Source organism: Trachurus japonicus, chromosome 9 (assembly GCF_045865225.1).
Source record: "Trachurus japonicus isolate A0001 chromosome 9, Traja_1.0".
In the NCBI taxonomy this organism is placed as follows: Eukaryota; Metazoa; Chordata; class Actinopteri; order Carangiformes; family Carangidae; genus Trachurus; species Trachurus japonicus.
Genome location: NC_140915.1, coordinates 2,131,039 through 2,143,858, shown reverse-complemented (window position 1 = coordinate 2,143,858; position 12,820 = coordinate 2,131,039). Strand labels below are relative to the sequence as shown.

Sequence of the window (12,820 nt, the reverse complement as noted above, 5' to 3'; positions counted from 1 at the left end):
ATAATTAACAAGTTAATCATATAAAACTGAGAATTTAGTTTTTTTAAATCATATTCAGTGAAGCCAAACAAAACATTTTCCAGCATAAATTAAACCGGGGATAAATGTGTCTGTGCTGCAGCTTTTTTCTTTTTTTTTAACAACTTTATTGACAACAAGAGTATACACAGGACTGAATACAGTTAGATGAAATAAGTGTATACAACATTAATACACAACCAAACCATCATAAATACGCCAGGGGATGACAGCAAGACAGAAAAAGTCTGTGCTGCAGCTGCTTCATGTTCATGACTCTGCATGCGGGAGCGCGCAGCGGCTAACTACGGGAGCGCGCAAGAGCAGCTGACGTCATCTGCAGCGTCTTTAGAGGAAGAGCAGCGGTGCAGCTCGGTGTCCTGTCTCATTGTCCCTGTCCCCGTCTCCATGGCAGCAGCAGCAGGTGTCCCCGTCTCCATGGCAGCAGCAGGTGCAGGTGTGTTGGAGGTCTACCTGGACCTGCTGTCGCAGCCCTGCCGCGCGCTGCACATCCTGCTGGGCTGCACCGGGATCCCGCACCGAGTCCGCACCGTGGCCCTGAGGAGAGGTGAGCTACTACAGACCGGGACAGACCGGGACTAGAGACCGGGACAGACCGGGACTGACCGGGACAGACCGGGACCAGGACTAGAGACCAGAGACTAGAGACTTTGTCCTGGTTTGTTTTCCTGTTGTGAACTTTGTCCTGGTGAACTTTGCCCCAGATCCTCGCGGCTCCGCAGTAAAGGCATCTTTATTTATATAGCGCATTTCATACCAAGGCAACTCAATGTGCTTTACATAAAGACAAAACATTAAAAAAAAAGAAGCATAAGACAGAATAAAAACAAGCACAAAAAACAGAGTTAAAAGCAAGAGCAAATAAAAGAAAATAGGCTAGATAAAGTTTAAAGTTGTTGTTGTTGTTGTTATGCTGCACAGGTCTGGTCTGAACTCTGAGCTCCACTATCTGACCTGAGTCAGTAGATCTCAGAGCTCTGCTGGGTTTAGACTCTACTGACATGTCATTCATGTAGTTTAGACCTAAACCACCAGTAGCAGAACTTTAAACTCTGTTTGTTAAAGCTGAACTCTCCATAGTAGTATATTATATTATATATTATAGGCTATTACATTATAATTAATGTTTCTGTTAAAGAAAGACTCTCCAACAGCAGCAGCTTTATGCTAATGCTAGCCTTGCAGCAGCAGTAGAAAGTCAAAGTGTCTCTAGTTTCCAAAACAACAACATGGTTGTTCAGAGCAGGGGCGTTTCTAGACGCTCTGGAGGCCCCGGGCAAGAGGCAACTTGGAGGACCCCCAGCCCCACCCCGGACCACAAACATTAAAGGGATCATATGCGAACATTTTTTTTCCGTGTCTTGCCTCACTCCTGAGTCCATGACCAGCAGATAGACACCATCCTTTCGACTATGCGTGCAGTAACCATGGAGATAGAGCTGTCTCGCCCGTAATTAGCTTAGCTCAAACGCTGGAAGTGTATAGGTAGTGTTAGCCTGCCTCCACCTAAAGTCGCTAATTAGCTTAGCTCAAACGCTGGAAGTGTATGGGTAGTGTTAGCCTGCCTCCACCTAAAGTTGCTAATTAGCTTAGCTCAAACACTGGAAGTGTATGGGTAGTGTTAGCCTGCCTCCATCTAAAGTTGCTAATTAGCTTAGCTCAAACACTGGAAGTGTATGGGTAGTGTTAGCCTGCCTCCATCTAAAGTTGCTAATTAGCTTAGCTCAAACACTGGAAGTGTATGGGTAGTGTTAGCCTGCCTCCACCTAAAGTCACTAATTAGCTTAGCTCAAACACTGGAAGTGTATGGGTAGTGTTAGCCTGCCTCCATCTAAAGTTGCTAATTAGCTTAGCTCAAACACTGGAAGTGTATGGGTAGTGTTAGCCTGCCTCCTCCTAAAGTCATCAGAGAAACTCTTCAGCAACTCTAAACGGAAACCGGCGGCCGATCTTCGTCTCAGAGCTGACAAAACTCTCCGGTAAGGCATCTTGAGCGGTCAAATGCCGCTAACGGGATGAGATCGGTCAAAACGGAGGGTTCAAGTAAAGACGCTTTATTTTGGTTCAAGCTACATCGAGGGTAGGTTAGCTTCCTATTTCAAAGTAAAAGCACAGATTATATCGTCATGGTTTTCTGTATGTGTGTTTTCAACGGGTGTTTTATTTTGTGAAAGTAACCGGAAGCGCGTTGGTCACAACGGCTAGCTTGAGTAGCGCCGAATTCGTCACAACAAAATAGTAAACAGCTGGTATTTAGACAAATTAACGACACACTGCTGATCTAAACGGCTACTTTCTCACCTAAACATGTTTGAAATGTGGATAAAGTGAACAGAGTTTAGAGCTAAAATGAAACCAGCTTCTGACTCGGGTAGGAGGCAGGCTAACACTACCTATACACTTCCAGCGTTTGAGCTAAGCTAATTAGCGACATTAGGTGGAGGCAGGCTAACACTACCTATACACTTCCAGTGTTTGAGCTAAGCTAATTAGCGACTTTAGGTGGAGGCAGGCTAACACTACCTATACACTTGCGGTGTTTGAGCTAAGCTAATTAGCGACTTTAGGTAGGAGGCAGGCTAACACTACCTATACACTTGCAGTGTTTGAGCTAAGCTAATTAGCGACTTTAGGTGGAGGCAGGCTAACACTACCTATACACTTCCAGTGTTTGAGCTAAGCTAATTAGCGACTTTAGGTAGGAGGCAGGCTAACACTACCTATACACTTGCAGTGTTTGAGCTAAGCTAATTAGCGACTTTAGGTAGGAGGCAGGCTGACACTACCTATACACTTGCAGTGTTTGAGCTAAGCTAATTAGCGACTTTAGGTAGGAGGCAGGCTAACACTACCTATACACTTGCAGTGTTTGAGCTAAGCTAATTAGCGACTTTAGGTAGGAGGCAGGCTAACACTACCTATACACTTGCAGTGTTTGAGCTAAGCTAATTAGCGACTTTAGGTAGGAGGCAGGCTAACAGTACCTATACACTTCCAGTGTTCGAGCTAAGCTAATTAGCGACTTTAGGTAGGAGGCAGGCTGTTTTAGTTGTTGTTGTTTTAGAGGGAAATACAGAGACTGCTTGATGAAAAACTGTCCCTGAAGGCAACGTGCATCAGTGGTTTTGCATGAATTTCCCTCTAAAACAACTCTGTGTGGTAACGTTGTGTTATTATCTCATAGCGTGGTTGGATTGTGTATTTGATGAGTTTGATGAGGGAAACCAAGAAATCCCATGAAAACAAACCTACTGCTATGACTATAGGGATTACTGTATGGCAATGGGCCAATTCGCTAAAATGTTGAACAGTCCCTTTAAACCTGAACTCTCCAGGAGCCTCATTTATCAACCGTGCGTGTGTACTCACAGATGTGTGCGTAATGAGTGCGTAAGAACATTTCCCACGCAAAATTTACGCAAATTTATCAACCGGATGTTGATGATGTAATCACAGCTCAGTGACATCACAGCTCAGTGACATCACAGCTCAGTGACATCACCACTCAGTGACATCACAGCTCGGTGACATCACAGCTCAGTGACATCACAGCTCGGTGACATCACAGCTCAGTGACATCACCGCCGTGTCCTCCAGGTGAACACAGGACTCCAGACTTCACCAAGCTGAACCCGATGCAGAAGGTTCCTGTCATGGTGGACGGCAGCTTCGTCCTCACGGAGAGGTACACACACACACACACACACACACACACACACACACACACACACGCTGAGTTGTAGGGAACAGGAATATGAAGGTAGATTTGTGTCTTTATTATTGAATCAATTATTTTCACTCAAAAAAACAACAACATTCTCATTTAAGGAAAAATGCAAAATGCAATAAAATGATTTCAGATCCCAGAAATTGCGTTTGAACACTTTTTTTCTTTGATTGAAAAGTTTTTTTTGTTTGAGGTGAGTTATTATTTGACTGAAAATATATTTCAAAATGATTTAAAGCAGAAGTAAGCGATCCGGTGGTTTTGGCTAATGCTGCGTTCCAGGCAGGCTTTTGAAACCGTAAATTACAGCTTCAAGTCACGACTTACGACTTTGTAGCGTTCCAGGCAACCCACTCGTGTTTCTCCGACCTGTTTTACCTGTGAAAGTCACTATAACGGCCACTCGTAACTTCTGACCCGTGAACTCGTACCAGATCGAACTGGTACCACTTCACGGTCGGAAAAACACCATAACGTCTTGTCAGCAGATGGAGTTAGCAGCCCCCGCCCTCGTCATGGATCTACTGGTCCTCGTCCCTACGTCACCACATTCAGGCGCATCCCTTGGCTGCACACACAGAGAGGACTGCCCCTTTATGCCGTTCTCTCTCCTCATTGGATAAAGGTTGTAGGATACGATAAATGTTTTCTCCTGGGCTCAGAGCAGAGCAGAGTGACTGACAGACCCGTGTTTCAGACCAAACACTCTATAGAAGTGATTGCTGTCGGAAGATACAACTATTTAAGACTTATATTAACACAAACATATCACTTACTTCTGCTTGAAGTAATCTGTTTTGTCTTTGGGTCATATTATAGGTAGGACATACTGTATGTGTCTTTACTTCAATCAAAAAAAGTATTTTCAACCAAAAAAACCCCATTAATTTCAATCAACAAAAGAAAACGAACAATTTCAATCAAAGAAAAAAAGTGTTCAAATGCAGTGTTTTGGGTCTCAAATAATTTTTTAATTCAAAGACTTTTTTCTTTGACTGATTTTTTAAGTTTTTTTTGGAGTGAAAATATTTGTTTTGGTCGAAGCAACTTTAGGATCAAGGAACACAACACCGACCTGTGTGTGTGTGTGTGTGTGTGTGTGTGTTGTGTGTGTGTTGTGCAGCGACGCCATCTTGAAGTACCTGGTCACCAAGTACAACGTCCCAGAGCACTGGTATCCACGGCAACCAGAGAGACGAGCCCGAGTGGACGAGTACACGGCCTGGCACCATAGCAACACGCGGCCGCACGCTGCTAAAGTCTTTATACTGGAGGTACACACACACACGCACACACACAGTGTTCATGAGTTTTTAGTTTTATTTAGTTTTTCAGTTTGATTTTTTATTTAAGTTTTAGTTTTAGTGAGTTCAACAAGTGATGAATCTGTTTGAGTTTAGTTTTTATTTTAGAGGAATTGAATCATCATTTTGCAGTTTATCTCTGTAAGTCTGTGTGTGAATGGTACTTATACACCTGCTGCTACTGTCTCCAATGTCTTGGTGCGGGTCATCACATTCTGGATTCATCCATTTAGACTTGTACTTTACCTATTTAAACTTGCACTTGCACTTTAGAAACTGGCCCTTTATACCAGGCTCTTTACAGATCACATGTTTTATTATTATTATAACCTTTATTTAACCAGGTTTGTCCCATTGAGATCCAAGATCTCTTTTGCAAGAGAGACCTGGCCAAGAATGACAGCACAGTTTCAACACATAGTCACATTAATTAAAAACATAAAACAAACAAACAAAATTGAATTTTTAAAAAATTAGTTAAAATGATTTACAAGATTAGTCAAACATTTGCACTCAATTAAAACATTTGCACTCCTGAAGCCTGGATGTGATGGAGTTTATCATGGACTTGAACACATTCAGAGATACCAACCAGACTTTGGAGTTTGAGCTCTGACTGCAAACTGTTCCATGAACTCGGAGCAGAGAATCTAAAAGCTTTCTTCCCCATTTCTGTTCTCACCTTAGGAACAGTAAAATGACAGAAGTCCTGAGAGCGGAGACTGTAGAGACTGTTAGCCAAGATTAGAAGGGATGATAAATAAGATGGAATCATCTGAAGAACAGCCTTGTAAATCAGCACATGGCCGAGCCTGCGCACATATAAAGATGGCCAATTTACTTTACTGTACTTTATGTCTAGGTATGAATGTGTATATGATTGTGAACCACTGTGTAATTCTTGTGCATTTCTGTCTGTTTGTGTGTTACCTGCCAAGGGACTATACGGATGCACATTAGCAAGTTGCTAACTCTGACGCATTTACATTTGTGCACACGTACGAATGTTCATTAATGTGTATTGTCCCTTTTACATAAATAAATACATAAAAAAATAAATAAATCATAAGGAATCATTAATTATAATCAATTTGTTTGGGACTCGAAACAAAAATCTTAGAAGGTTAAAAAGTTAAGAAGTTAAAGAAGTGCTGGGTCCAGGATGCTCATGGTGACTGAATGAATTAATCAGATGGAGGAGTTGTACAGCTGCATTGCAGTGGGTATGAATGAATGTTTATATCGCTCTCTAAAATTAATGTGTATTGTCCCTTTTAAATAAATAAATAAATAAATCATAAGGAATCATTAATTATAATCAATTCGTTTGGGACTCGAGACAAAAATCTTAGGACTTGGACTTGACTTGGGACTTGAGAGCAAAGACTTGAGACTCTACTTGGACTTTCTCCACCTCTGGAACTAGATAGTGGGGCAGATAAGCTCATATATGGAAGGAATTGTGCGTTTTAATGACTAAAGCATGAAACTTTCAGCATTTCATCTACATACCCCAAGGTTTAATTTCAGACGTGGAACCACTTTGGTGGCTGACCTTTAGGGGTCTTTAGGGGTCTTTTTCCACATTATTCCCCATTGGAAACCTATGAAAATCTGGGAAGTAAATCATTACCAATACATTTCTTCACCATTGTGTTTAGGAAGGTGTGTAATATCATGTAATAAAATGTTGAAATTCAACTCCCGTGGGAAACCCCCTAAAAAACTACTCAAAGTTGGGGTACCCGTGCAGATTTTGCGAAAATTCCGTGATGTTAAATTTGGCCTTAAATAGGGGGTGAGGGGTCAAACTAGAGGTTTTTCATGATTCTGAGTTGATCGCAAACATTAGTTTTTCAGCCAAAACACTCCTTGGTGGAAGAAAACAGCCACACCCACTTTTCCTGCTCATCGGAACCCCCCCCCCCCCACCACCAATAGAATGTATTACAGAGAAGCCATTCCTTAGCATGGCAGAGGTTGTGTCACATAATACTACTAAATACTCAATAATATAACGTATATTCTGTAGCCTTTTTTCTTGTACAACGTTATACAGACGATGAATGACGATGAATAATGTGGAAAAAGACCCCTAAAGACCCCTAAAGGTCGGCCACCAAAGTGGTTCCACGTCTGAAATTAAACCTTGGGGTATGTAGATGAAATGCTGAAAGTTTCATGCTTTAGTCATTGAAACGCACAATTATTTTGCTTATCTGCCCCACTAAGATTATTTGTTCACTAAAACGTTGTAGTCTTAGTTTTATATATTATTATAGTATTATATATGATCTATAAACTCCGGTAACCGTGACGACTGGCCCCGCCCCCCCAGGTGCTCCTCCCCGCCCAGACGCGCTCCCCGGTGGACGAGCAGCGTTTGGGTCGCGCGCTGTCGGAGCTCGACGACACTCTGGACAAGATGGAGTCCATGTTTCTACGGCGACAGCCCTTCCTCTGCGGCGATGACATCACCGTGGCCGACCTGCTCGCCGTCTGTGAGCTCATGCAGGTGAGAGGCTCTGATTGGTCGATCACCATCGTTGACCAGCGGTTCTCAAACTGACACCAACTAGACCACGGAGGCACGGACCCCGTTGGACAAACAGCAGAAACACACAAATATTTATTCTGAGACTGAAGTACGTTACTTTTTTGGTCAATGTCGTTCAAATTAGGGCCAATGGCGTGAATATTGAGAAATATTGTCGAGAAATTTCTGGAAAAAGTGGCACAATTTTTCCAGAAACGTTTAAACATTTCTAGAAAAAAAGTGGTATAAATTATCCCAAAAAAAGAAGTAAAAAAAAAAAAATCCTAGAAGAAAGTGGTAAGATTTCTATTAAAAAAAGTTTTTAAAAAGTTCCAGAAAAAGTGGTAAAATGTCAAAAAGAAAAGGTTAAATAAAAATAATAAAAAGTAGTAAAAATGTATCCCAAAAGAAAGTTAAAAATGTTCTAGAAAAAAAAGTGGTAGAATTTCTCCAAAACCGTTTTTTCAAAAGATTATAGAAAACGTGGCAAAATTCCTCAAAAAACTAAAATTAAAAAACAGTGGTAAAAAATTCTCATAAAAAACAATGAAAGGAAAAAAATAATTTTAAATACGTTCAAATTAGGGCCAATGGCGTGAAGTTTGGGAAATATTGTAGAGAAATTTCTGGAAAAAGTGGCACAATTTCTCCAGAAACGTTTAAACATTTCTAGAAAAAAAGTGGTATAAATTATCCCAAAAAAAGAAGTAAAAAAAAAAAATCCTATAAGAAAGTGGGAAGATTTCTATTAAAAAAAGTTTTTAATAAGTTCTAGAAAAAGTGGTAAAATGTCAAAAAGAAAAGGTTAAATAAAAATAATAAAAAGTAGTAAAGATGTATCCCAAAAAAAAAAAGATTAAAAATGTTCTAGAAAAAAAGTGGTAGAATTTCTACAAAACCGTTTTTTCAAAAGATTCTAGAAAACGTGGCAAAATTTCTCTCTCAAAAAAAAAAAAAAAAAACAGTGGTAAAAAGTTCTCATAAAAAGCAATAAAAGGAAAAATTTTTTTTAAAATACGTTCAAATTAGGGCCAATGGCGTGAAGTTTGGGAAATATTGTAGAGAAATTTCTGGAAAAAGTGGCACAATTTCTCCAGAAACGTTTAAACATTTCTAGAAAAAAGTGGTAGGCTTATAGATTGTCCAAAAAAAGAAGTAAAAGAAAAAAGATCCTAGAAGAAAGTGGTAAGATTTCTATTAAAAAAAGTTTTTAAAAAGTTCCAGAAAAAGTGGTAAAATGTCAAAAAGAAAAGGTTAAATAAAAATAATAAAAAGTAGTAAAAATGTATCCCAAAAGAAAGTTAAAAATGTTCTAGAAAAAAAAGTGGTAGAATTTCTCCAAAACCGTTTTTTCAAAAGATTATAGAAAACGTGGCAAAATTCCTCAAAAAACTAAAATTAAAAAACAGTGGTAAAAAATTCTCATAAAAAGCAATGAAAGGAAAAAAATAATTTTAAATACGTTCAAATTAGGGCCAATGGCGTGAAGTTTGGGAAATATTGTAGAGAAATTTCTGGAAAAAGTGGCACAATTTCTCCAGAAACGTTTAAACATTTCTAGAAAAAAAGTGGTATAAATTATCCCAAAAAAAGAAGTAAAAAAAAAAAATCCTATAAGAAAGTGGGAAGATTTCTATTAAAAAAAGTTTTTAATAAGTTCTAGAAAAAGTGGTAAAATGTCAAAAAGAAAAGGTTAAATAAAAATAATAAAAAGTAGTAAAGATGTATCCCAAAAAAAAAAAGATTAAAAATGTTCTAGAAAAAAAGTGGTAGAATTTCTACAAAACCGTTTTTTCAAAAGATTCTAGAAAACGTGGCAAAATTTCTCTCTCAAAAAAAAAAAAAAAAAACAGTGGTAAAAAGTTCTCATAAAAAGCAATAAAAGGAAAAAAATTTTTTAAAATACGTTCAAATTAGGGCCAATGGCGTGAAGTTTGGGAAATATTGTCGAGAAATTTCTGGAAAAAGTGGCACAATTTTTCCAGAAATATGTAAACAATTCTAGAAAAAAGTGGTATAAATTGTCCAAAAAAAGAAGTAAAAGAAAAAAGATCCTAGAAGAAAGTGGTAAGATTTCTATTAAAAAAAAGTTTTTAATAAGTTCTAGAAAAAGTGGTAAAATGTCAAAAAGAAAAGGTTAAATAAAAATAATAAAAAGTAGTAAAAATGTATCCCAAATGAAAGTTAAAAATGTTCTAGAAAAAAAGGGGTAGAATTTCTCCAAACCGTTTTTTCAAAAGATTATAGAAAACGTGGCAAAATTCCTCAAAAAACTAAAAATAAAAAACAGTGGTAAAAAATTCTCATAAAAAGCAATAAAAGGAAAAAAATAATTTTAAATAAGTGGTAAACATTTCTAAAAAAGTTTAAAAAAACATTTTTTTTTTTAAAGCTTCAGTTGGTAACAATTATTCAGTCATATTTGCTGGAATTGTCACTATATTCTGATGGTCAGACATTAAATGAGTAATTTAGGACAAAATCCAACTCCTCTGGCTCCACCTACAGCCTGTAATCGTATTTGCCAAAATCCACCGCGCCCGACGATTCTCCACCAGTCAGGTAGAGGGAGCAGGAGGAGCAGCCAATCGCCGCTCCTACACGTCGTGCTATGGATACGGTACATCTTTTTTTTTTTTTTTTTTTTTCTCTGTGAGTGCGTTCATGGCTACTTTGTGTGTGTCTGTGTGTGTGTGGGGCACTTGGCAGAGGTTCATAAAGGGACCTGACGGAGTATTGTCTTGAAATTTCCGACCAAGTCGCGGAGTTTACTTTCACTTTCGTCAACTTACCAACTGGAGCTTTAAGTGTTATAAAAAAAAAAGATTTCAAATTAGGGCCAACGGCGTTGTCAATAAATTTCTGGAAAAAGTGGCACAAGTTCTCCAGAAACGTTTAAACATTTCTAGAAAAAAGTGGAAAAAATTATCCAAAAAAAGTCCTAGAAGAAAGTGGGTATATTTATATTAAAAAAAGTTTTTAATAAGTTCTAGAAAAAGTGGTAAAATGTCGAAAAGAAAAGGTAAAATAAAAATAATAAAAAGTAGTAGTTTAAAATGTTCTAGAAAAAAAGTGGTAGAATTTCTCCAAAAATTTCCAAAAATCCAAAAAAATTCTAGAAAACGTGGCAAAATTTCTAAAAGAGAAAAAAAAAAAGAAAAGAAACAAAGTGGTAAAATTCTAAAAAATAAATAAATAAATAAATAAACAAAAAGGAAAAAAAAACTGTGGTAAAAAATTCTCATAAAAAAACAATAAAAGGAAAAAAGAATACTTTTTTTTTTTAAAGTGGTAAAATTAAAAAAAAAAAAAAAGTGGTAAACATTTCTCAAAAGATTTTTAAAGGGACAACCAGGAGTTTTGTTAAAGCGAAGTGTTTTCACACTACATCTATGAGCCTCCGCACCGTGAAATTCTTTGACTGGCGCAAGACAGACTCATGTTTTCATTCATCAAGAATTAAAGTCAGAGGTTGGAAGACGATCACATACCGTCGTAGTTCCCACCATAAACGGAGATTCATACGGCGGCGTTATTCTCATGACTCGCCACGAAACCGAAAGTAAAGAAACGCTGGTCGGCTCGCCCAGCATTTCCACCACCACTAATAATAACAAAATAACCATAGAGACAAAACCATAGATTTATCTAAAATGGACCATTAACAAGTGGTAACGGAGATTCATCCACATTAATATCAGACTTTATAACCAAATAGAAACTCCTCGTTGTCCCTTTAAATGAAAATAATATAAAGTAGTAAAAATGTATAAAAAAAAATAAAAGAAAGTCAAAAATGTTCTAGAAAAAAAAAGTGGTAGAATTTCTACAAAACAGTTTTTTCAAAAGATTCTAGAAAACGTGGCAAAATTTCTCAAAAAAAAAATAAAAATAAAAATAAAAAACTGTGGTAAAAAATTCTCATAAAAAGCAATAAAAGGAAAACATTTTTTTTAAATAAATTTCTGAAAAAGTTAAAAAAAAAAAAAAAAAAGTGTTAAGTTTAAGTGTTAAAAACTTAAAAATTTTAGAAAAAAGGTGGTAAAATTTCTAAAAAAAAAAAAGCTAAATTTAAAATAAAAAAGTGGTAAACATTTCTCAAAAAATAAAAAAAAAGGGGAAAAAAATAGAAAAACTTTAAAAACTTCAACTAGCAACAGTTGTGTACCACTTTGAGAACCGCTGCTGTGGACTAAGCCCCTCTAACCTGTGTGTGTGTGTGTGTGTGTCTCTCTGTGTGTGTGTGTGTGTGTCTCTGTGTGTGTCTCTCTGTGTGTGTGGTTGTGGTTGTGTGTGTGTGTGTCTCTGTGTGTGTGTGTGTGTGTGTCTCTCTGTGTGTGTCTCTCTGTGGTTGTGTGTCTGTGTGTGTGTCTCTCTCTGTGTGTCTCTCTCTGTGTGTGTGTCTGTGTGTGTCTCTCTGTGTGTGTGGTTGTGGTTGTGTGTGTGTGTGTCTCTGTGTGTGGTTGTGTGTGTGTCTCTCTGTGTGTGTGTGTGTGTGTGTCTCTGTGTGTGTGTGTGTGTGTGTGTGTCTCTCTCTGTCTGTGTGTGTCTCTGTGGTTGTGTGTGGTTGTGTGTCTGTGTGTGTGTCTCTCTCTGTGTGGTTGTGTGTCTCTGTCTGTGTGTGTCTCTGTGGTTGTGTGGTTGTGTGTCTGTGTGTGTGTCTCTCTGTCTGTGTGTGTGTGTGTGTGTCTCTCTCTCTCTGTGTGTGTCTCTGTGTGTCTCTCTCTCTCTGTGTGTGTCTCTGTGTGTGTGTCTCTCTGTGGTTGTGTGTCTGTGTGTGTCTGTGTGTGTCTGTGTGTGTGTAGCCGGTGGGCGGGGCCAGGGATGTGCTGCTGTCTCGTCCTCGGCTGCTCGGCTGGAGGAGCCGGGTCCAGTCGGCCGTGGGCGACGCCTTCGACCGCGCCCACGCCGTCCTGTACGCGCTCCGAGACCGCCGCCGCCAGGCCGCCAAGCTGTGACCTCATCGTAGCTGTGACCTCATCGTAGCTGTGACCTCATCGTAGCCACGGCGACGGGGGTGAGGTCACACCGAGGGGGCGTGGCCTCCGAGCCGAGTTCTGATCGATCGGCAGATTTAGACAATAAAGGTTTTATTTTTCCACCAACGCCTTCGTTGTCTCGTTTCACTGCTCTTCATCCTCAGCGTTGTCACGGCAACCACATAAACACTCACCAGGGTTCCTGCAGCTTAAGCCAAGTTAAATTTAAGACTTT

At 38.8% G+C, this 12,820-nt stretch overlaps 1 protein-coding gene across 2 annotated transcripts; it reads left to right on the top strand.

The window, feature by feature from the left end:
- Positions 1-306: 306 nt before the first annotated feature.
- Positions 307-12,565, top strand: gstt2 (glutathione S-transferase theta 2). 2 transcript variants are annotated; one of them, XM_085785701.1, is made up of 6 exons: positions 325-439; positions 476-586; positions 3,637-3,724; positions 4,890-5,040; positions 7,409-7,585; positions 12,412-12,565. In XM_085785701.1, exons 1-6 carry the CDS (start codon positions 427-429, stop codon positions 12,562-12,564), a joined length of 693 nt encoding a protein of 230 aa, XP_085641827.1. In that variant the 5' UTR covers positions 325-426; the 3' UTR covers position 12,565. The 2 variants fall into 2 exon arrangements, with proteins under 2 accessions (XP_085641826.1, XP_085641827.1); XM_085785700.1 differs by having other exon boundaries at positions 307-586.
- Positions 12,566-12,820: the final 255 nt, after the last annotated feature.